The 24,620-nt window shown below is 56.4% G+C and overlaps 1 protein-coding gene across 2 annotated transcripts; it reads left to right on the top strand.

Annotated features, from left to right (window-relative positions):
• The first annotated feature begins 18 nt into the window (after positions 1-18).
• Positions 19-24,209, top strand: LOC309888305 (telomerase protein component 1-like). 2 transcript variants are annotated; one of them, XM_082780547.1, is made up of 22 exons: positions 19-216; positions 930-1,044; positions 2,317-2,441; positions 5,048-5,141; positions 5,225-5,389; positions 6,161-6,430; positions 7,663-8,062; positions 8,989-9,204; positions 10,903-11,060; positions 12,320-12,421; positions 13,126-13,233; positions 14,536-14,659; positions 14,745-14,812; positions 15,942-16,077; positions 17,081-17,220; positions 17,827-17,939; positions 18,603-18,752; positions 19,353-19,608; positions 20,226-20,331; positions 21,690-21,784; positions 23,335-23,439; positions 23,957-24,209. In XM_082780547.1, the coding sequence occupies exons 1-22, from the start codon at positions 23-25 to the stop codon at positions 24,113-24,115; spliced, it is 3,399 nt and encodes a 1,132-aa protein (XP_082636673.1). In that variant the 5' UTR covers positions 19-22; the 3' UTR covers positions 24,116-24,209. The 2 variants fall into 2 exon arrangements, with proteins under 2 accessions (XP_082636673.1, XP_082636674.1); XM_082780548.1 differs by lacking the exon at positions 23,335-23,439.
• The last annotated feature ends 411 nt before the right edge of the window (positions 24,210-24,620 follow it).

Here is a 24,620-nt window from a genome sequence, read left to right as displayed (position 1 = left end):
CGCTATGGGGCAGGAGCTCGCTATGGGGCAGGGTCCCGCTATGGGGCAGGAGCTCGCTATGGGGCAGGACCCCCTCGCTATGGGGCAGGGTCCCGCTATGGGGCAGGCCCTCGCTATGGGGCTGGCGCAGGAGCTGCCCCTCCCCCAGCTGCTGCCCCCCGGCTCCCGGCTCCTGCGCTGCCCCCGCCCCCCCCCCGGAGCCCCCCGGCCCCGCAGGTGAGCCCCAAAATCCCCGGAATTCACCCCAAAATGATTCCCGGCCCAAATGACCCGAATTGCCCCGAATTCACCCCAAAATCGCCCTGATCCCAAACGGGCCGAATCGCCCCGAATTCACCCCAAAATCCCCCATATCCCAAATGCCCCCAAATTGCCTGAATTCACCCCAAAATGATCCACATCCCAAATGTCCCAAATTCCCTCGAATTCACCCCAAATCCCCCCGATTCCCAAAAGTCCCAAAATCGCCGGAATTCACCCCAAAATCCCCCATATCCCAAATGCCCCAAATTCACCCCAAATAACCCCAAACTCACCCCAAAATTGCCATATCCCAAATGTCCCAAATTCCCTCGAATTCACCCCAAACCCCCCCGATTCCCAAATGTCCCAAAATCGCCCGATTTCACCCCAAATCCCCCATATCCCAAATGCCCCAAAATCGCCGGAATTCACCCCAAATCCCCCCGATTCCCAAATGTCCCAAAATCCCCCGAATTCCCCCCAAATCCCCCCGATTCCCAAATGTCCCAAAATTGCCCGATTTCACCCCAAAATCCCCCAATTCCCAAATGTCCCAAAATCGCCCGAATTCCCCCCAAAACCCCCCGATTCCCAAATGTCCCAAAATCCCCCGAATTCACCCCAAATTCCCCCAATTCCCAAATGTCCCAAAATCGCCGGAATTCACCCCAAAATCCTCCCCGCAGACCCCCCCAGGCCGCCCCCTCCCCCCTGGCCGTGGCCGTGGCCCCCTCGGGGCTGGGGGCGGCCGTGGGCAGCGCCCGGGGAGGGGCCCAGCTGCTGGAAACCAGTAACGGCCGGGTACTGGGAGCACTGGGAGCACTGGGAGGGGACTGGGAGGGGACTGGGAGGGACTGGGAGGGACTGGGAGGGGATTGGGGGGGACTGGGAGGGACTGGGAGGGACTGGGAAGGGGTTATGGGGGGACTGGGTCATACTGGGAGCAAACTGGGAGGGACTGGGGGGAACTGGGAGGGAACTGGGACAAACTGGGAGGGACTGGGAGGGACTGGGAGGGGAAATGGGGGGACTGGGAGGGAACTGGGACAAACTGGGAGGGACTGGGAGGGAACTGGGATGGACTGGGAGGGACTGGGAGGGGGAGCTGGGCATTTATACTGGTCTATACTGGTCTATATTGGTTTATACTGGTCTATACTGGTTTATACTGGTGTGAGACTGGGGCGGGAGGTGGGGCAGAAGGGGTTGGGGATGAGTTTATACTGGTCCATACTGGTCCATACTGGTCCATACTGGTCTATACTGGTCTATACTGGTTTATACTGGTCTATACTGGTTTATACTGGTTTATACTGGTGTGAGACTGGGGCAGGAGGTTGTGGAGAAGGGGTTGGGGATGGGTCTATACTGGTTTATACCGGTCCATACTGGTCTATACTGGTCTATACCGGTCTATACTGGTCTATACCGGTCTATACTGGTTTATACTGGTCTGTACTGGTTTATACTGGTTTGTACTGGTCTATACTGGTTTATACTGGTTTATACTGGTGTGAGACTGGGGCAGGAGGTTGTGGAGAAGGGGTTGGGGATGGGTCTATACTGGTTTATACCGGTCCATACTGGTCTATACTGGTCTATACCGGTCTATACTGGTCTATACCGGTCTATACTGGTTTATACTGGTCTGTACTGGTTTATACTGGTTTGTACTGGTCTATACTGGTTTATACTGGTTTATACTGGTGTGAGACTGGGGCAGGAGGTTGTGGAGAAGGGGTTGGGGATGGGTCTATACTGGTTTATACCGGTCCATACTGGTCTATACTGGTCTATACCGGTCTATACTGGTCTATACCGGTCTATACTGGTTTATACTGGTCTGTACTGGTTTATACTGGTTTGTACTGGTCTATACTGGTTTATACTGGTTTATACTGGTGTGAGACTGGGGCGGGAGGTGGGGGAGAAGGGGTTGTGGGTGGGTCCATACTGGTCCATACTGGTCTATACTGGTCTATACCGGTCTATACTGGTTTATACTGGTCTGTACTGGTCTGTACTGGTTTGTACTGGTCTGTACTGGTTTATACTGGTCCGTACTGGTTGCAGGTGCTGCAGGAGCTGCAGGGCAGCGTGGGGGGGGTGACGGCCGTGGCTTTCGTCACCGATGACGTCATCGCGCTGGGCGGGGCCGGGGGGGACCTGGAGCTCTGGGACCTGCGCAGGGGGCACAGGTGGGGGAGGGGCGCTATGGGGCGGCTATGGGGCAGCTATGGGGCGGGGGTGGGGGGGTGTGGGGTGGGTGTGGGGTGGGTGTGGGGCACTTATGGGGCAGCTATGGGGTGGTTATGGGGAGATATGGGGCGCTATGGGGCACTTATGGGGCGCTATGGGGCAGCTATGGGGTGGTTATGGGGAGATATGGGGCGCTATGGGGCAGCTATGGGGCGGGGGTGGGGTGCTTATGGGGTGGTTATGGGGCGCTATGGGGCACTATGGGGCACTTCTGGGTCACTTATGGGGCGCTATGGGGCAGCTATGGGGCACTTATGGGGCACGTATGGGGTGCTATGGGGCAGGCTATGGGGCACTTATGGGGCACTTATGGGATCATTATGGGATGGCTATGGGGTTGCTATGGGGTCACTTATGGGTCGCTATGGGTCACTTGTGGGTCACTTGTGGGGCACTTATGGGGCACTTATGGGGCACTTATGGGGCACTTATGGGGCAGCTATGGGATCATTATTGGGTTGCTATGGGGCCACTATGGGGCAGCCATGGGGTCACTTAGGGGTCTCTCTGACATCACTTATGGGTCGCTATGGGGCAGGCTATGGGGCAGGCTATGGGTCACTTATGGGTCACTTATGGGTCGCTATGGGGCACTTATGGGGTCACTTATGGGGCACTTATGGGTCGCTATGGGGCACTTATGGGATCATTATGGGATCATTATGGGATGGCTATGGGGCAGCTATGGGGTCTCTCTGGGGTCACTTATGGGTCACTTATGGGTCGCTATGGGGCAGCTATGGGGTCACTTATGGGGCACTTATGGGGCAGCTATGGGATCATTATGGGGCCGCTATGGGGCTGCTATGGGGCAGCTATGGGGTCACTCTGACGTCACTTATGGGTCGCTATGGGGCAGGCTATGGGTCACTATGGGGTCACTTAGGGGTCACTTATGGGGTGCTATGGGGCAGCTATGGGATCATTATGGGATCATTATGGGATGGCTATGGGGCCGCTATGGGGCAGCTATGGGGCGCTATGGGGTCACTTATGGGTCGCTATGGGGCACTTGTGGGTCACTTATGGGTCACTTATGGGGTACTTATGGGATTATTATGGGGTCGCTATGGGGTCACTCCGACGTCACTTATGGGTCGCTATGGGGCAGCTATGGGGCAGCTATGGGGTCACTTTGGGGTCACTTAGGGGTCACTTAGGGGTCACTTATGGGGCAGCTATGGGATCATTATGGGGTCGCTATGGGGCCGCTATGGGGCAGCTATGGGGTCACTTAGGGGTCACTTATGGGGCGCTATGGGGCAGGCTATGGGTCGCTATGGGGTCACTTAGGGGTCACTTATGGGGCACTTGTGGGTCACTTATGGGGCACTTGTGGGATTATTATGGGGTCGCTATGGGGTCACTCCGACGTCACTTATGGGGCGCTATGGGGCAGCTATGGGGCAGCTATGGGGTCACTTAGGGGGCACTTATGGGGCACTTATGGGGCACTTATGGGGCAGCTATGGGATCATTATGGGGTCACTTATGGGTCGCTATGGGGCACTTATGGGTCACTTATGGGGCACTTATGGGATCATTATGGGATGGCTATGGGGCCGCTATGGGGCAGCTATGGGGCAGCCATGGGGTCACTTATGGGTCGCTATGGGGCAGGCTATGGGTCACTATAGGATCACTTAGGGGTCACTTAGGGGTCACTTAGGGGTCACTTATGGGTCGCTATGGGGTCACTTATGGGTCACTTATGGGATCATTATGGGGTCATTATGGGGTCATTATGGGGTCATTATGGGGTCGCTATGGGGCAGCTATGGGGCAGGCTATGGGTCACTATGGGGTCACTTAGGGGTCACTTATGGGGTGCTATGGGGCAGCTATGGGATCATTATGGGGCCGCTATGGGGCAGCTATGGGGTCACTTAGGGGTCACTTAGGGGTCACTTATGGGTCGCTATGGGGCAGGCTATGGGTCACTATGGGGTCACTTAGGGGTCACTTATGGGTCGCTATGGGGCACTTGTGGGTCACTTATGGGTCACTTATTGGGCACTTATGGGGCACTTATGGGATCATTATGGGATTATTATGGGATGGTTATGGGGTCGCTATGGGGCCGCTATGGGGCAGCTATGGGGCAGCTATGGGGTCACTTAGGGGTCACTTAGGGGTCACTTATGGTGCACTTATGTGGCAGCTATGGGATCATTATGGGATCATTATGGGATGGCTATGGGGTCGCTATGGGGTCGCTATGGGGTCACTTATGGGGCACTTATGGGGCACTTATGGGTTGCTATGGGGCACTTATGGGGCACTTATGGGATCATTATGGGATGGCTATGGGGCAGCTATGGGGTCACTTATGGGTCACTTATGGGTCGCTATGGGGCAGCTATGGGGCAGCTATGGGTCACTTAGGGGTCTCTCTGGGGTCACTTATGGGTCGCTATGGGTCACTTATGGGGCAGCTATGGGATCATTATGGGATTATTATGGGATGGCTATGGGGTCGCTATGGGGCAGCTATGGGGTCACTTAGGGGTCACTTAGGGGTCACTTATGGGTCGCTATGGGGCAGGCTGTGGGGCGCCCAGGCCCACCGTGGCCCCGTGACGGCGCTGAGCCCCCACCCCGGGGGGGTGCTGAGCACCGGCCTGGATGGGACCCTGCAGGTAAGGGGGGGGGGGGGGCGTGGCCTCGGGGAGGGGGCGTGGCCACCCGTGATGACGTCACTGATGATGTCACTCTCTTCCAGGCGTGGCCCCTCCCCCCAGGCCCCGCCCCCCTCTGGCTCCGCCCCCTCGGCCCCCCCCTCCTGGCCCTGGGGGTCCGGCCCGGGGGGGGGGGGGGAGGGGCGGTGGCCGTGGGGGGGTGGGGGGGGCGCCTGGCCCTGCTGGGGGGGGGGGGAGGGGCCCTACTGGTGAGTGACTGGGGGATACTGGGAGGGACTGGGAGGGACTGGGAGGGACTGGGAGGGACTGGGAGGGGACTGGGGGGGACTGGGAGGGACTGGGAGGGACTGGGAGGGGGGTTGGGGGGGTTTGGGGGGGTTTTGGGGGGAATTTGGGGGGTTTAGGGGGACTGGGAGATACTGGGAGGCAACTGGGATATACTGGGATATACTGGGAGGGGACTGGGATATACTGGGAGGGACTGGGAGGGGACTGGGAGGGACTGGGGGGGGGTTTGGGGGGGTTTTGGGGGGAATTTGGGGGGTTTGGGGGCACTGGGAGGGACTGGGAGAGGATTGGGGGATACTGGGATGTACTGGGAGATACTGGGAGGGACTGGGAGGGCACTGGGAGGGACTGGGAAGGGGTCGGGGGGGCACTGGGAGGCACTGGGAGGGGACTGGGAGGGACTGGGAGGTACTGGGGGGGGATTGGGGGTATACTGGGATATACTGGGATATACTGGGAGGGACTGGGAGGGGACTGGGAGGGGTAATGGGGCCATATTGGGCTATACTGGTCCATACTGGTCTATACTGGCCTGTACTCTCCAGGCCTGTACCAGTTTATACTGGTCTATACTGGGCCATACTGGTCCATACTGGTCCATACTGGTCTATACCGGTCCATACTGGTCCATACTAATCCATACTGGTCCGTACTGGTCCATACTGGATTATACCGGTCCATACCAGTCCGTACCGGTCCATACTGGTCCATACTGGTCTGTACTGGTGCAGGAGCTGGGCCCGTGCCGGGGGCGGCCATTTTGCGCCCTGTGCTGGAGCGCCGACGGCTCGCGATTGGCCGCCGCCCAGGTGGGCGGGGCCTTGCGCCTGTGGGCGTGGCCCGAGGCCGCCCCGCTGTGGGCGGGGCCCGGCGAGGCCCCGCCCCCGCCCCCGCCCCGCCCGCTGCGATTGGGCGTGGTTGGAGGTCACGTGACCGGCATGGCCTTTGCCCCGCCCCCGGCCCCGCCCACCCGGATCCTCACGGCCGGGCCCGGGGGGCAGGTAGGGGGCGGGGCCTAAAGGGGGCGGGGCATAAGGGGAAGGGGAGGGGCCTAAGGGAAAGGGGAGGGGCTTAAGGGGAAGGGGAGGGGCCTAAAGGGAAGGGGAGGGGCCTAAGGGGAAGGGGAGGGGCCTAAGGGGAAGGGGAGGGGCCTAAGGGGAGGGGCTTAAGGAAAGGGGAGGGGCCTAAGGGGAAGGGGAGGGGCCTAAAGGGAGGTTTGGGGGGAAATTGGGGGAATTTGGGGAATTTGGGGGAATTTGGGGGGAACTGGGGAAATTTTGGGCAAATTTGGGGAAATTTTAGAAAAAATTAGGAAAATTTTTAAAAAATTGGGAAATTTTAGAAAAATTTGGGGAAATTTTGGGGAATTTAGGAAAATTTGGAAGGATTTGGGGGAAATTTGGAGGGATTTGGGGGAAATTTGGGGAATTTTGCCCAAATTTTGGAAATTTTTAGAAAAATTTGGGGAAGTAGGGGGAAATCTGAGGGAAATTTTGGGATTTTTAGGGAAACTTGGGGAAAATTTGTGGGAATTTGCACAAAAAATTGGAAATTTTGTGGAAATTTGGGGAAAATTTGGGAATTTTTAGGGAATTCGGGGAAATTTTGGGGAATTTGAGGGAAATTTTGGAGTTTTGTGGAAAATTTGGGGAAGTTTTGTGGAAATTTGGGGGAAAAAATTGAAATTTTAGGGAATTTGGGGAAAATTTGTGGGAATTTGAGGGAAAATTTGGAGTTTTGTCCAAAATTTGGGTAAATTTTGTAGAAATTTGGGGGAATTTTGGGATTTTTTAGGGAACTTGGGGAAATTTTGCAGGAACTTGAGAGAATTTTTAGAGTTTTTGTGGAAAATTTGGGCAAATTTTGTGGAATTTTTGGGAAAAAATGTGAAATTTTAGGGAATTTGTGGAAATTTTGTGGGAACTTGAGGGAAATTTTGGAGTTTTTGTGGAAAATTTAGGGAAATTTTGTAGAAATTTGCACAAAAAATTGAAATTTTAGGGAATTTGGGGAAAAATTGTGGGAATTTGGGAAAAAATTGTGTGAATTTGTGAGAATTTGGGAAAAAATTGTAAATTTGCAGGAATTTGGGGAAACTTCATGGAAAACTGCAGGAATTTGGGGTGAATTTTGCCGATTTCGGCTCGGTTTCGCTCCTTTTACTGGAGCGGGGTCATTCTATGGGATTTTGGGCCGAATCCGGGCGTTTTTGGGTCATTTCCCCCCAATCCAGGTGCTGGTGTGGGAGGCGGGGCCGGGCCGGCTGCAGGCGGAGCTCCCCCCGCTCGATGACGTCACCGCCCGCCGTGATGACGTCATCAACTACCCCGATGACGTCATCGGAGAGCCCGATGACGTCATCGGGGCGCCCGATGACGTCATTGGAAAGCCCGATGACGTCATTGGAGGCCCAAATGACGTCATCGAAGACCCCGATGACGTCATCGAAGACCCTGATGACGTCATTGAAGACCCCGATGACGTCATCGAAGACTTTGATGACGTCACCGATGACGTCACGGCCCCCCTCGATGACGTCACGACGGCGCTGGGCGTGGCCTTCGACCCCTGGGGAGGGGGCGTGGCCGTGGGGCAGCCCCGGGGGGGCGTGGCCTTGTACCGGGCCCCGTGGGGTGAGGGGCGGGGCCTAACGGGGTCACGTGACCAAAAGGAAGGGGGGATTTGGGGGAAATTTGGGGGAGTTTGGTGAAATTTTGTGGGATTTCGGGGAGTTTGGGGGGATTTGGGGGGATTTTGGGGGATTTGGGGGGAATTCTGGGAATTTGGGGAAAATTTGGGGGAATTTGGGAAACTTTGGGGGAATTTGGGGAAATTTGGGGAGTTTTGGGGGATTTGGGGGATTTTGGGGGGATTTGGGGGAATTTGGGGGGAATTGGGGGAAATTTTGTGGGAATTTGGGGGAAATTGTGGGAATTTGGGAGGAATTTGGGGTAAAATTATGGGAATTTGGGGAAATCATGGGAATTTGGGGAAAAATGTGGGAATTTAGGGAATTTGGGGAAAATTTGTGGGAAATTTGGGGAAAATTTGTGGGAATTTGGGAAATTTTTGTGGGAATATGGGAAAAAAATGTGGAAATTTGGGGAAAATGTGGGAATTTAGTGGGAATTTGTGGAAATTTAGTGGGAATTTGGGGGAAAATTGTGGGAATTTGGGGAAAATTGTGGAAATTAGGGGAATTTTTGTGGGGATTTGGGGAAAATTGTGGGAATTCTGTGGGAATTTGGGGAAAATTTGTGGGAATTTGGGGAAATTTTGTGGGAATTTAAGAAAAAATGTTGGAATTTGGGAAAATTTAGGGAAATTTGGGGAAAAAATGTGAGAATTTGGGGGAAAATTGTGGGAAATTAGGTAAATTGTGGGAATTTGGGGAAAAAATGTGAAAATTTGGGGAAAAAAGTGACAATTTGGGGAAATTGAGGGAATTTGGGGCAATTCGTGGAAATTTTGGGGAAAATTCTGCCAATTTGGGTTCAATCAATGACGTCACGACCCCTCCCCTTTTGCCCCTCCCTCTTTTTGCCCCTCCCCCTTTTAGACCACGCCCCCTGGCGGTGCGGTGGGCGGGGCCTGGTGACGCACCTGGCCTGGGTGGGCGGGGCCAAGCTGGTGGGGGCGGGGCCTGGGGGGACGCTGTGGGGCTGGGCCGTCCCCGCCCCCCCCGCCAGGCCACGCCCCCTCTGGCTCCGCCCCCTGCGGCGCGGACCAATCACGGCCCTGGCTGGGGCCGAGACGGGGCTGGCGGTGGGCACAGGTGAGGGGGCGGGGCCTAAAAAAGGGGGCGGGGCCTGGGCGAAGTGGGAGGGGCCTGGGGGAAGGGGGCGGGGCCTGGGGGAAGGGGGCGGGGCCTGGGGAAGGGGGCGGGGCCTGGGGGCTCTATGGGGCGGATTGGGGGAAATTTGGGGAAAATTTGGGGGAATTTGGGGAAATTTGGGGGGATTTTGGGGGGATTTTGGGGGAATTTGGGGGGAAATTGTGGGAATTTGGGAAAATTTGGGGGGATTTGGGGGATTTTGGGGGGAATTTGGGGAAATTTGGGGGAGTTTGGGGGGATTTTGGGGGAATTTGGGGGGAAATTGTGGGAATTTGGGAAAATTTGGGGGGATTTTGGGGATTTTGGGGGACATTTGGGGAAATTTGGGGATTTTGGGGGATTTTGGGGGGATTTTTGTGGAAAATCGGGGGAATTTGGGGGGAAATTGTGGGAATTTGGGAAAATTTGGGGGGATTTGGGGGATTTGGGGGTCTCTATGGGTCCCATGGGTCCCTATGGGGCGCTATGGGGCTGGGGGGTCTCTATGGGTCTCTATGGGGTCCTATGGGTCCTATGGGGTTCTATGGGTCCCATGGGTCCTATGGGGTCTCTATGGGGTCTATGGGTCCCTATAGGGCTTGGGGGTCTCTATGGGGCTCTATGGGTCCTCTGGGGTCTTTATGGGGTCTATGGGGTCCCTATGGGGCTCTATGGGTCCTATGGGGTCTTTATGGGGTCTATGGGTCCCTATAGGGCTGGGGGGTCCCTATGGGGCCCTATGGGTCCCTATGGGGTCTATAGGTCCCTATGGGTCCCTATGGGTCCCTATGGGTCTCTATGGGGTCTATGGGGTCTTTATGGGGTCCCTATGGGGTCTATGGGGTCTATGGGTCCCATGGGTCTCTGTGGGGTCTCTATGGGGTCTATGGGTCCCTATGGGGCTCTATGGGGCTGGGGGTCTCTATGGGTCCCTATGGGTCCTATGGGGCTCTATGGGGTCTCTATGGGTCCTATGGGGTCTTTATGGGGTCTATGGGTCTCTATGGGGTCTCTATGGGGCTGGGGGTCCCTATGGGGCTCTATGGGTCCCTATGGGGCTCTATGGGGTCTATGGGTCCCTATGGGGCTGGGGGGTCTCTATGGGGCTCTATGGGTCCCTATGGGGTCCCTATGGGTCCTATGGGGTCTCTATGGGTCCTATGGGGTCTCTATAGGGCTTGGGGGTCTCTATGGGGCTCTATGGGTCCTCTGGGGTCTCTATGGGGTTTATGGGGTCTATGGGTCCCTATGGGGCTCTATGGGGCTGGAGGGTCTCTATGGGTCCCTATGGGTCCTATGGGGTGTCTATGGGGTCTATGGGTCCCTATGGGTCCTATGGGGCTCTATGGGGTCTATGGGTCCCTATGGGTCTCTATGGGGTCTATGGGTCCCTATGGGTCTCTATGGGGTCTATGGGGCCTCTATAGGTCCTATGGGGTCTCTATGGGGTCTATGGGTCCCTATGGGTCCTATGGGGTGTCCATGGGGTCTATGGGTCCCTATGAGTCTCTATGGGTCCCTATGGGTCTCTATGGGTCCCTATGGGTCCTATGGGGTCTCTATGGGGTTTATGGGGTCTATGGGTCCCTATGGGGTCTATGGGTCCCTATGGGGCTCTATGGGTCTCTATGGGGTCCCTATGGGGTCTGTGTCCGGCAGAGGACGGGGCGCTGTGGCTGTGCCCCGCGGACGCCGTGGGGCTGCCCCCCAAGTCCTGCCCGGCCGTGGGGCAGCTCCTGCACCCCCACCGGGGCCACCCCACGGCCGCCGCCTTCAGCCCCACTGCGACCCTGCTGGGCACCGGCGGCACCGACCGGGTACGGGGGGGCTATGGGGCGGCTATGGGGTGGGTTATGGGGCGCTATGGGGTGGGTTATGGGGCGCTATGGGGCGCTATGGGGTGGGTTATGGGGGGTTATGGGGTGGTTATGGGGGGATATGGGGTGGTTATGGGGGGTTATGGGGGGATATGGGGTGGTTATGGGGGTTATGGGGTGGATATGGGGTGGGTTATGGGGCACTATGGGGCGCTATGGGGTGGGTTATGGGGGGTTATGGGGTGGATATGGGGTGGTTATGGGGGGATATGGGGTGGTTATGGGGTGGATATGGGGTTATGGGGTGGTTATGGGGCGCTATGGGGTGCTATGGGGTGGGTTATGGGGGGTTATGGGGGGTTATGGGGGGTTATGGGGGGTTATGGGGTGGGTGTGGGGGGTTATGGGGTGGTTATGGGGTGGATATGGGGTTATGGGGTGGTTATGGGGTGGGTTATGGGGCACTATGGGGTGCTATGGGGTGGGTTATGGGGGGTTATGGGGGGATATGGGGGGATATGGGGTGGTTATGGGGGGATATGGGGTGGTTATGGGGTGGGTTATGGGGCGCTATGGGGCGCTATGGGGCACTATGGGGTGGGTATGGGGTGGTTATGGGGTGGATATGGGGTGGGTATGGGGGGATTATGGGGGGATTATGGGGGGTTATGGGGTTATGGGGGGGTTATGGGGCACTATGGGGCGCTATGGGGCGCTATGGGGTGGGTTATGGGGGGTTATGGGGGGATATGGGGTGGTTATGGGGGGATTATGGGGTTATGGGGGGGGTTATGGGGCACTATGGGGCGCTATGGGGTGGGTTATGGGGCTGGGGCTACTTGTGGGTCTGGGGGTGGTTATGGGGCTGGGGCTACTTATGGGTGTGGGGCTGGTTATGGGGCCAGGGATGGTTATGGGGCTGGGGCTACTTATGGGTCTGGGTCTACTTATGGGGCTGGGACTACTTATGGGGCTGGGATTACTTGTGGGTCTGGGTCTACTTATGGGTCCGGGTGCACTTATGGGTCTGGGCTTACTTATGGGGCCGGGGTTGGTTATGGGGCTGAGTCTACTTATGGGGCTGGGGCTACTTATGGGTCTGGGGTTACTTATGGGGCCGGGGTTGGTTATGGGGCTGGGACTACTTATGGGGCTGGGATTACTTGTGGGTCCGGGGCTACTTATGGGTCTGGGGCTACTTATGGGTCCGGGTGCACTTATGGGTCCGGGTGCACTTATGGGTCCGTTCTATGGGGCAGGCCCTGGTGGTGTGGGGCGTTGCCGTGGGTCGGGAGCTGCGGCGCTGGCCCCAGGCCCACGGGGACCAAATCACGGCCCTGGGCTGGGCCCGGGAGCTGCTGGTACGGGGCGCTATGGGGCAGGATCTATGGGGCTGGGGGGGGATCTATGGGGCTGGGGGGGATCTATGGGGCTGGGATCTATGGGGCTGGGGAGGGCTGGGGGGTCCCTATGGGGTTCAGGGGTCGCTATGGGGCTGGGAGGGTCCCTATGGGACTGGGGGGGATCTATGGGGCAGGAGGGGGTATGGGGCGGGATCTGTGGGGCTGGGGGCCCTATGGGGTTTCTATGGGGCTGGGGGAGTCCCTGTGGGGCTGGGGGTCTCCCTATGGGGCTGGGAGTTCCCTATAGGGCAGGGGGGTCCCTATGGGGCCAGGGTCTCCCTATGGGGCTGGGGAGGGATCTATGGGGCTGGGGGCCCTATGGGGTTTCTATGGGGCTGGGGGTCTCCCTATGGGGCAGGGGGCTCCCTATGGGGCCAGGGTCTCCCTATGGGGCTGGGGAGGGATCTATGGGGCTGGGGGACTCTCTATGGGGCAGGGGGGTCCCTATGGGGCTGGAGGGGGATCTATGGGGCAGGGGCATCCCTATGGGGCTGGGGCGTCCCTATGGGGCTGGGGGGCTCCCTATGGGGCAGGGGGGTCCCTATGGGGCTGGAGGGGGATCTATGGGGCTGGAGCTCTCTATGGGGTTTCTATGGGGCCGGGGGGCCTCCTATGGGGCCGGGTGTCCCCCCCGGCCCCCTTTCTATGGGGCTGCCCCCCAGGTGTCGGGGGCGGCGGACGGCAGCGTGGGGCTGTGGGACGTGGCCGGGGGGCAGCGGCTGCGGCAACTTGGGGGGCTGCCGGGACCCCCCTGCGCCCTCGGGGGGCACGTGAGTGACGGGACCCACAAGTGTGGGGCTGGGGGGGGGGAGGGAGGTGTGGGGCAGGGTGTGTGGGGCAGGGTCTGTGGGGCGGGATACGTGGGGTTGGGAAGCTATGGGGCAGGATCTATGGGGCTGGGGAACTGTGGGGTGGATCTATGGGGCAGGATCTATGGGGCTGGGATCTATGGGGCAGGATCTATGGGTCAGGATCTATGGGGCGGGATCTATGGGGCTGGGATCTCTGGGATCTATGGGGCTGGGATCTCTGGGATCTATGGGGCATGATCTATGGGGCTGGGATCTCTGGGATCTATGGGGCTGGGATCTATGGGGCTGGGCTCTATGGGATCTATGGGGCTGGGATCTATGGGGCAGGATCGATGGGTCAGGATCTACGGGGCTGGGATCTATGGGGCTGGGTTCTATGGGGCTGGGATCTATGGGATCTATGGGGCAGAATCTGTGGGGCTGGGATCTATGGGATCTATGGGGCGGGATCTATGGGTCCGGATCTATGGGGCGGGATCTATCGGTCCGGATCTATGGGGCGGGATCTATGGGGCTGGGATCTTTGGGGATCTATGGGTCCGGATCTATGGGGCTGGGTTCTTTGGGGATCTATGGGTCAGGATCTATGGGGCGGGATCTATGGGGCAGGATCTATGGGGCTGGGATCTATGGGTCCGGATCTATGGGGCAGGATCTATGGGGCTGGGATCTATGGGGCTGGGATCTATGGGGCTGGGATCTCGGGGATCTATGGGGCTGGGATCTATGGGGCTGGGATCTATGGGGCTGGGATCTATGGGATCTATGGGTCAGGATCTATGGGGCTGGGCTCTATGGGATCTATGGGGCTGGGATCTTTGGGGATCTATGGGGCGGGATCTATGGGTCCGGATCTATGGGGCGGGATCTATGGGGTGGGATCTATGGGTCAGGATCTATGGGTCCGTATCTATGGGTCAGGATCTATGGGTCCGGATCTATGGGGTGGGCTCTATGGGATCTATGGGTCAGGATCTATGGGGCTGGGATCTTTGTGGATCTATGGGTCCGGATCTATGGGTCAGGATCTATGGGTCAGGATCTATGGGGCTGGGATCTATGGGAATCTATGGGGCAGGATCTATGGGTCCGGATCTATGGGTCCAGATCTATGGGGCGGGATCTATGGGTCCGGATCTATGGGTCCGGATCTATGGGGCAGGATCTATGGGTCCGGATCTATGGGTCCAGGTCTATGGGGCAGGATCTATGGGTCCGGATCTATGGGTCCGGATCTATGGGGCGGGATCTATGGGGCAGGGCGGCGTCCTGGTGGCCGTGTCCCGCTGTGGGGCCGTGACCTCGTGGGACGGGGCCGGGCGCCCCCGGGGTCACCTCCGGGGTCACCTCCGGGCGCCGGCCAATGGCGACGTCGCCCCGCCGGGTAAGCCCCGCCCCCCTGTGATGACGTCACCACCCCTAATTAATTAGTTAATTAGCTAATTAATTAATTATGGGGTGACCCCCAGGGGCCCCCCGGGCGCTGGTGGCGGTGACGGGGAGCGACGGGCGCACCCGGCTCTGGCACCCGACGGAGGTGGGTTAATTAGCTAATTAGGGGGGTTAATTAGTTAATTAAAGGGGTAATTAATTAATTTAGGGGGTAATTAGGTCATTAGGGGGGCGGATGTTAATGGGCGGGGATGGAGGGTAAGGGATTAGGGGGGTTTAGGGGGGGAATTGGGGGGTTAATTAATTAATTAAGGAGGTTAATTAGTTAATTATGGGGTAATTAATTAATTAAGGGAGAGATTAGGTAATTGGAGAGGCTAATTAGGTCATTAGGGGGGCAGATGTTAATTGGTGCGGGTGGAGGGTAAGGGATTAAGGGGGTTTTGGGGGGGAATTGGGGGTTTAATTAATTAATTAAGGGGGTTAATTAGTTAATTAAGGGGTAATTAGTTAATTAAGGGGGTGATTAGGTAATTAGGGAGGGTAATTAGCCCGATTAATGGGGAATTGGGGGGGGGAATTGGGGAATTTGGGGGGATTTCGGGGGGGAAAGTGGGGGATTTGGGTTTAATTAAGTAATTAAAGGGGTTAATTAATTAACGAGGGGATAATTAAGTAATTAAGAGGGAGATTAGGTAATTAGGGAGGGTAATTAGGTCATTAGGGGGGCGGATGTTAATTGGCAGGGGTGGAGGGTAAGGGATTAAGGGGGGTTTGGGGGGGAATTGGGGGATTTGGCGGGTTAATTAATTAATTAAGGGGGTTAATTAGTTAATTAGGGGGTTAATTAGTTAATTAAGGGGGTTAATTAGTTAATTAGAGATGCTAATTAATTAATTAGGGGGTTGGAACTTGATTGCGGGGGGTGGGAGGTAAGGGATTAGGGGGATTTGGGGGGCTAATTGGTTAATGAAGGGGCTAATTAGCTAATTAGGGGTTAATTATTTACTGTATTTTTGCATTTTTGATGTATCCTTTCTATTTTTTGTCTAATTTTGTGTAATTTCTGTCAAATTTGGTGTCATTTTCCCTTATTTTTTTCAAATTTTCTCAATTTTTTGTGTATTTTCGTGCAATTTTCGTGCAATTTTCGTGCAATTTTCGTCCAATTTTCGCCCAAATTTCGCCCAAATTTCGCCCAAATTTCGTCGGATTTTCGCCGGATTTTCGGCGTTTTTCCCGTTTTTTGGGATTTTTCGTGGCCCCGCCCCCAGCCGGCCCCGCCCCGCCCCCTGGGCTCGCTGCCCGGCCGCGCCGTGGGGCTGGCGGTGGTGCCGGGGGGCGCCGGGGGCAAGGTGCTGGCGGCGAGCGACTGCGGGCTCCTGGCCCTCTGGGACCTGGAACGGGAAGGTGAGGCCATGGGATTATGGGATTAGGGCCTCGGGGGGTCGGGGAGACCTGGGATTATGGGATTAGGGGGGTTTGGGGGCGTAAAATGATGGGATTATGGGGGTTTGGGGGTTGGGATTACGGGATTATGGGGTTTGGGGGTTGGGATTATGGGGTTTGGGGGTAGAGATGATGGGATTATGGGGTTTGAGGGCGTGGGATGATGGGATTATGGAGTTAGGGGGGTAGGGATTACGGGATTATGGGGTTTGGGGGCGTGGGATGATGGGATTATGGGGTTTTGGGGATTGGGATTATGGGATTATGGGGTTTGGGGTTGGGATTATGGGATTAAGGGGTTGGGGTTATGGGATTATGAAGTTTTGGGGGTTGGGATTATGGGATTATAGGGTTTTGGGAATTGGGATTATGGGATTATGGGGTTTTGGGGTAGGGATTATGGTATTATGGGGGTTTGGGGGTTGGTATTATGGGATTATGGGGTTTGGGGGGTAGGGATGTTGGGATTATGGGGGTTTGGGGTAGAGATTATTGGACTATGGGGATTTGGGGGTAGGGATTATGGGATTATGGGGTTTGGGGGGTAGGGATTATGGTATTATGGGGGTTTGGGGGTTGGTATTATGGGATTATGGGGTTTGGGGGGTAGGGATGTTGGGATTATGGGGGTTTGGGGTAGAGATTATTGGACTATGGGGATTTGGGGGTAGGGATTATGGGATTATGGGGTTTGGGGGGTAGGGATTATGGTATTATGGGGTTTTGGGGGTTGGGATTATGGGATTATGGAGTTAGGGGGTGTAGGGATGTGGGATTATGGCATTAGGATGTCAGGGGTGTGTGGGATTATGGGATTATGGGGTTTTGGGGGTTGGGATTACGGGATTATGGCGATCCGGGATGGGATTATGGCGTATGGAAATGGGATTATGGCCTTGCAGGGGGGAATGGGGATATGGGATTACGGGATTATGGGACTGTAATCCCTGTGTTCCCCCCGCAGACGACGACCCCGCCCCGCCCCTCCCCGTGGGCCCCGTGGCCGCCCTGGATTGGGACCCCCGGGGGGCGCGGGTGGCATCGGGGGGCCCCGGGGGGCACCTGGCCCTATGGGAGAACGGCCGGGTGCTGGCGCGTGCCACGGTAATCCCATAATCCCGCGGGGGAACCCCATAATCCCGCGGGTAAACCCCATAATCCCGCGGGTAAACCCCATAATCCCGCGGGTAACACCCATAATCCCATGGATAATGTCCATAATCCCATGGGTAACGCCCCTAATCCCATGGGTAACGTCCCTAATCCCATATAATCCCAAGGGTAACGTCCCTAATCCCATGGGTAAACCCCATAATCCCATGGGTAACGTCCATAATCCCATGGGTAGCGTCCATAATCCCATATAATCCCATGTATAACGTCCCTAATCCCATGTAATCCCGTTGGTAACCCTCGTAACGCCTTGGGTGGCCCTATAATCTCGTCTGTGACCTCATAATCCCATAGGAGGCCCCATAATCCCATAGGCGACCCCATAATCCCATCGGTGACCCCATAATCCCATGGTTGACCCCATAATCCCACGGGTGACCCCATAATCCCATGTCTGACCCCATAATCCCTTGTTTCCCTAAATCCCGATGGCCGACCCCGTAATCCCGTGCGTGACCCCAAACTTTAGGGGCAGCCCTACGTCCCCATAATCCCTTAATCCCATAATAATCCCCTAATAATCCCATAATCCCGCAGGTCGCCCCGCCCCCCGTGTCGGCCGTGGCCTTCTGGGCCCAGCGGCGCCTCCTGGTGGCCGCGGGGCGGCGCCTGGAGCTCTGGGCGCTGCGGGGCCGCCAGGGGAGGCTCAGGTGGGTAATCCCCTAATCCCACAACCCCATAATCCCCTAATCCCACGGCCCCATAGCCCCATTTTCCTCCCGTAATCCCATAATCCCAGTCCTATAACCCCTTTCACCGTATAATCCCATATAATACCATAATCCCATATATTAATCGCATATAATACCATATAATCCCAAATCCCATTAAATAATCCCATATAATCCCATATAATCCCATATAATCCCATATAATCCCATATAATCCCATAATCCCATATAAGAATCCCATATAATCCCATATAATCCCATAAACCCATGTAATCCATATAATATATAATCCCATAATCCCATGTAACCCATATAATCCCATATAATCCCATAATTCCATAAAATAATCCCATATCATCCCATATAATCCCATAATCCCAGATTATAATCACGTATAATCCCATTATCTCATATTACAATCCCATATAATCCCATATAATCCCATAATCCCATATCATAATCCCATATAATTCCCATATAATCCCATAATTCCATTGAATAATCCAATATAATCCCGTATGATTCCATAATCCCGTGTTATAATCCCACATAATAATCCCCAATCCCACGACCCTATACCCCCCTTTTCCCCCCATAATCCCCTAATCCCCCGTAATCCCCTAATCCCACTTAATCCCATAGATTAAAGCGCTTCCCTGACCCCGCCCACCTGCCATGCCCCATAATCCACCTGTGCCGGTCACGTGACGCCGGCCCCTCCCCCCCCGTGCTCATCGCCCTCGCCGACGGCGCCCTCTGGGGCTGGGGGAAGGACGGGGCGCGGCCCCTCCGGTACGGGATTAGGCGGGATTAGGCGGGATTATGGGGGATTACGGGGGAAATTAAGGGGATTACGGGGGATTATGGGAGAAATTAAGGGATTATGGGGGGATACTGGGGGGATTACGGGGGATTATGGGGGAAATTAGGGGGTTATGGGGGGATTAGGCAGGATTATGGGGGATTATGGGGGAAATTAAGGGGTTTTGGGGGTATTAGGGGGGATTATTGGGGAAATTAAGGGATTATGGGGGGATTACGGGGGATTATGGGAGACATTAAGGGGTTTTGAGGGGATTATGGGGGATTATGGGGGAAATTAAGGGATTATGGGGGATTATGGGGGAAATTAAGGGGTTATGGAGGGATTATGGGGGATTATGGGGGAGATTAAGGGGTTTTGGGGGGATACTGGGGGGATTACGGGGGATTACGGGGGATTACGGGGGATTACGGGGGATTATGGGGGAAATTAAGGGGTTTTGGGGGGATACTGGGGGGATTACAGGGGATTATGGGGGATTACGGGGGATTATGCACTTTTGGGATGGATTCGGGGGGATTTGGGGTTTTTTTGGGGTCCCCCCCACCCCCTCCTCCCCCCTTTTTTAGGGTCGCCCTCTCCCCCTCCCCTTCCGTGGGGCCGCTCCTGGAGCTGCTGCGGCGGGACGGGGCCGAGCCCCCCCTGGATGATGACATCACCGATGACGTCACCGATGACGTCACCGATGACGTCACGGATGATGACGTCACGGACGAAGACCCCGCCCCCTTCTCCCTCCACGGGACCCCTTTTGGGGTGCAGGCGCTGCCCGGGGGGGGGTGGCTGCTGTGGGCGGGGCTTGCGGACCCCTACCTGTGTCACCTGGTGAGATTAAGCGGGATTAGGGGGATTATTGGGGATTAGGGCGGGATTAGGGGGGATTAAGGGGGATTAGGGGCGGCATTAGGGGGGATTATTGGGGTTTCGGGCGGGATTATGGGGGATTATGGGGGATTGGGGCGGGATTAGGGGGGATTATTTGGGATTAGGGCGGGATTAGGGGGGATTAAGGAGGATTTGGGGCGGGATTAGGGGGGATTATGGAGAATTGGGGCGGGATTAGGGGGGATTATTGGGGATTGGGGCGGGATTAGGGGGGATTAAGGAGGATTTGGGGCGGGATTAGGGGGGATTAAGGGGGATTGGGGCGGGATTAGGGGGGATTATTGGGGATTGGGGCGGGATTAGGGGGGATTAAGGGGGATTGGGGCGGGATTAGGGGGGATTAGGGCGGGATTAGCAGGGATTATGGGGTTGGGGGGGATTATGGGGTTGAGGGGGATTATGGGGTTGAGGGGATTTGGGATGATTTGGGGTTTTGGCAGGGATTACGTGGGAATAGTGCGGGATTATGGAGGGATTATGCGGGATTACGCGGGATTACGGGCGGGATTACGGCCCGGGGGGGATTTTGGGTCAAGTTGGGGCGATTTTGGGGCCAGGCTCCGCACGGGACGGGGTTCGAGGCCGTCGTGGTCCCGGTGCGGGGGGCCCCGCTGCCCCCCCACGGCCCCACCCGCTGGTTCACGGGGGGCTGCCTGCTGCCAGGTGAGTTTTGGGGCAAAAACCGGCGATTTTGGGCAAATTTGGGCAAAAAATCACTTTTGGGGCCCTTTCGAGGCCGATCGGAGGGGTTTTGGGGTGAAATCGGGGGATTTAGGGGTTTTGGAGGGGAAGGGGGGTGTTGGGGGTGGGGATTGGGGTGGGGTGGGGTAATATTTTTGGGGTGAATTTGAGGGATTTTGGGGTTTTTGCGTTGTTTTGGGGATTTAGAGGGTTTGGGGGGTGTGGGGGCAGGTTTTGGGGTGAATTTGGGGGATTTTGGTGGTTTTTTAGTGTTGTTTATATATCCGGGGGGGGTTGGGGTGGTGCGGGGTCAGGTTTTGGGGTGAATTTTAGGGATTTTGGGGTTTTTAGGGGTGTTCATAGGTTTTCAAGATTTGGGGTGGTGCGGGGGCAGATTTTGGGGTAAAATTTCGCTATTTTGGGGTTTTGGGGGTTGGTTTTATGTTGTGGGGTGGGTTTGGGGGCTGTGCGGAGCAGATTTTGGGGTAAATTCTGTAGGTTTTGGGATTCTCGGTGCCGTTTTGTTGGTGTGGGGGGATTTGGGGTGGTTTGGGGCAGATTTTGGGGTAAATTTTGTAGGTTTTGGGGCTTTTAGGGTCAGTTCTGTGTTGTGGGGTGATTTGAGGTTGCATGGGGGCATATTTTGGGGTAAATTCTGTAGGTTTTGGGATTTTTTTGTGCCGTTTTTTGTCGTGGGGGGTTTCGGGGCGGCGCGGGGCTGTCTTTTGGGGTGAATTTTGGGGTTTTTGGGTTCTTAGTACTCCTTTTTTCATTGTGGGTGGATTCGGGGTGGCGTGGGGACAGTTTTTGGGGTAAATTCTGTAGGTTTTGGTGGTTTTTTGTCCATTTTTTTGTTGTGGGGCGTTTCGGGGCGGCGCGGGGCCATCTTTTGGGGTAAATTTTGTAAGTTTTGGGGTTTTTAAGGTCAGTTCTGTGTCATAGGGTGATTTGGGGTTACATGGGGGCAACTTTTGGGGTAAATTTTGTAGGTTTTGGGTATTCTTGGGCTTCTTTTTTATGTTTTATGGGATTTAGGGTGGCGTGGGGCCATCTTTTGGGGTAAATTCTGTAGGTTTTGGGATTTTTTTGTGCATTTTTTTGTCGTGGGGGGTTTCGGGGCAGCATAGGGTCATCTTTTGGGGTAAATTTTGTAGGTTTTGGGTATTCTTGGGCTTCTTTTTTATGTTTTATGGGATTTGGGGCGGCGCGGGGGCAGTTTTTGGGGTAAATTCGGTAGGTTTTGGGATTTTTTCGTGCCGTTTTTTTGCCGTGGGGGGTTTCGGGGCGGCGCGGGACCGTTTTTTGGGGGTAAATTCTCCGTTTTTGGGGTCTTTTGGCAGACACGGGGCTGTACCTGTCCCGCTCCGACGGCACCCTCTGGGTGTGCGCGGGGTGGGGGCAGCGGGACCGGCACCTGGAGTGGCACCAGCGCAGGGTGAGGACGACTTTTTGGGGGAAAAGGGGACGATTTTGGGTCATCGGGGTCAACGTTGGGGTCTTTGGGGTCATTTGGGCCGATTTTGGGGTGTTTGGGGTCAACTTTGGGGTGTTTGGGGTCAACTTTGGGGTCTTTGGGGTCACCTTTTGGGTCTTTGGTGTCATTGGGGTCTTTGGGGTCATCTTTGGGGTCTTTGGGGTCATCTTTGGGGTCTCTGGGGTCAACTTTGGGGTGTTTGGGGACATCTTTGGGGTCATTGGGGTCTTTGGGGTCATCTTTGGGGTCATTGGGGTCAACATTGGGGTCTTTGGGGTCACCTTTGGGGTCTTTGGGGTCAATTTTGGGGTCATTTGGGACACTTTTGGGGTCTTTGGGGTCTTTGGGGTCAACAATGGGGTCTCTGGGGTCATTTTTGGGGTCTTTGGGGTCACCTTTGGGGTCTTTGGGGTCAATTTTGGGGTCATTTGGGACACTTTTGGGGTCTTTGGGGTCTTTGGGGTCAACAATGGGGTCTTTGGGGTCACCTTTGGGGACTTTGGGGTCAATTTTGGGGTAATTTGGGACACTTTTGGGGTCTTTGGGGTCTTTGGGGTCAACATTGGGGTCTTTGGGGTCACCTTTGGGGTCTTTGGGGACACCTCTGGGGTTTTTGGGGTCAATTTTGGGGTCTTTGGGATCATTGGGGTCATCATCAGGGTCTTTGGGGTCACCTTTGGGGTCTTTGGGGTCATCGTTAGGGTCTTTGGGGTCACCTTTGGGGTCTTTGGGGTCATCTTTGGGGTCATTTGGGACACTTTTGGGGTCATTGGGGTCTTTGGGGTCAATTTTGGGGTCTTTGGGGTCAACATTGGGGTCTTTGGGGTCTTTGGGGTCATCTTTGGGGTCATTTGGGACAATTTTGGGGTCTTTGGGGACACCTCTGGGGTCTTTGGGGTCATTGGGGTCATCTTTGGGGTCATTTGGGACACTTTTGGGGTCATTTGGGACACTTTTGGGGTCATTGGGATCATTGGGGCCATCTTTGGGGTCTTTGGGGTCAATTTTGGGGTCTTTGGGTCAACTTTGGGGCCTTTGGGGTCATTTTTGGGGTCTTTGGGGTATTTGGGGTCATTGGGGTCACCTTTGGGGTCTTTGGGGTCAACTTTGGGGTCTTTGAGGTCATATTTGGGGCCTTTGGGGTCAACTTTGGGGTCTTTGGGGTCATTGGGGTCAATTTTGGGGTCATTTGGGACACTTTTGGGGTCATTGGGGTCTTTGGGGTCAACAATGGGGTCTTTGGGGTCATCCTTAGGGTCTTTGGGGTCATTTTGGGGGTCTTTGGGGTCATTGGGGTCATATTTGGGGCCTTTGGGGTCATCTTTGGGGTCATTTGGGACAATTTTGGGGTCATTTGGGCCAATTTTGGGGTCTTTGGGGTCTTTGGGGTCATCTTTGGGCCCACTGTTGGCTTTTTGGGGTCTTTCGGGTCTTTTTTGGGGTCTTTGCGGAGCCGATGACGTCACCGGTGACGTCACCGGTGACGTCACATCCCGGGGGGGCGGGGCCAGGTGTCGCGGTGGGCGGTGACGGCGCTGGGGACGGTGGGCGGGGCCTTGGTGACGACGGCGCGGGACGGGCTGGCCCGGCTCTGGCACCCGAGGGGCGGGGCTCCGGTGAGGGGGGCGTGGCCTAAAGGGGGCGTGGCTTAAGTGGGAGGGGTCCGGAGGGGGCGTGGCCTAAGTGGGAGGGGGTTTGGGGGCGTGGTTTGGGGGTGGGGGCGTAGACAGGGGTGGAGGGTGGGGTGGGAGGGGGCGGGGCTTAAGGGGGTGTTGCTAAAAGGGGCGTGGCCTGAGTGGGATGGGTATGGAGGGGGCGTGGCCTAAGTGGGAGGGGTTAAAGGGGGCGTGGCTTAAGTGGGAGGGGCTTCAAGGCACCAGGATGAATGGAGGGAGTGGGGAAGGGGCGGGGCTAAAAGGGGTGGGGCTTAAAGGGGCGGGGCTTGAGGTGGGTGGGGGCAAGGGGCGGGGCTTGGGGAGGAGGTGGGCGGGGTTTGGGGGTGTGGGCGGGGCTTTACAGGCGGTGGGCGGGGCTTAAGGCTGATAGACACCTAATTAGCATTTAGTAGGCGGGGCTTAACGGAAGGGGGCGTGTCCTCACCGCTAAGCCCCGCCCCCTTTCCCCCCCTCCCAGCTCTCCTACTACCGCTGCCCCGGGCCAATCACGTGCCTGGCCGTCAGGCCCCGCCCCCGGGCAGGCTCCGCCCCCTGGCTGGCGGTGGGCGACCAATTGGGCGGCGTCTACTGCCTGCGCTGGGACCCGCCCACCACCGAGGCCACGCCCACCCCCTGAGGCCACGCCCACCGACGAGACCACACCCCTTTCTGCGAGGCCACGCCCCTTTCTGTGAGGCCACGCCCCCCTCGGAGGGAATAAAGGCGTTTGGCTCCGCCCCCTGTGTTGTGTCGTCATTGGCCACGCCCCCATGTTGAAGCCACGCCCCTTTTCCGAAAGCCACGCCCCCTTTCCGGGAAGCCACACCCTTATTCTTGAGGCCACGCCCCCAAAAGCACAAACCACGCCCCATTTTTGAGAAGCCACGCCCCTCTGGCTCAAGCCACGCCCCCTAACGGCACAACCACACCCCCTTTCGGTAAACCACGCCCCTCTCTGAAAGGCCACGCCCCCCTAAGCCACCAATTGCCCCCTAAGCCACGCCCCCTGCCTCAAAACCCCGCCCCCTGCCCTCTAAGCCCCGCCTCCCGCCTTAAAACCCCGCCCCTTAGCCTCTAAACCCCGCCCCCTGCCTCAAAACCCCGCCCTCTCCCCTTAAACCCCGCCCGTTTTCCCCCAAACC

This window comes from Aythya marila (genome assembly GCF_965140915.1).
Source record: "Aythya marila genome assembly, chromosome: 28".
NCBI lineage: Eukaryota > Metazoa > Chordata > Aves > Anseriformes > Anatidae > Aythya > Aythya marila.
The sequence above is the reverse complement of the archived record's forward strand: the minus strand, read 5'-3'. Positions and strand labels throughout refer to the sequence as shown.

Coding starts and splice junctions, on each gene's coding strand:
- LOC309888305 (XM_082780547.1), top strand. CDS start 23: ATGGGGCAGGGTCCCGCTATGGGGCAGGAGCTCGCTATGGGGCAGGAC. Junction 9,205..10,902: donor GGGGCTGGCGGTGGGCACAG/GTGAGGGGGCGG, acceptor TGTGTCCGGCAG/AGGACGGGGCGCTGTGGCTG. Junction 17,940..18,602: donor GGCCGCCAGGGGAGGCTCAG/GTGGGTAATCCC, acceptor TTAATCCCATAG/ATTAAAGCGCTTCCCTGACC.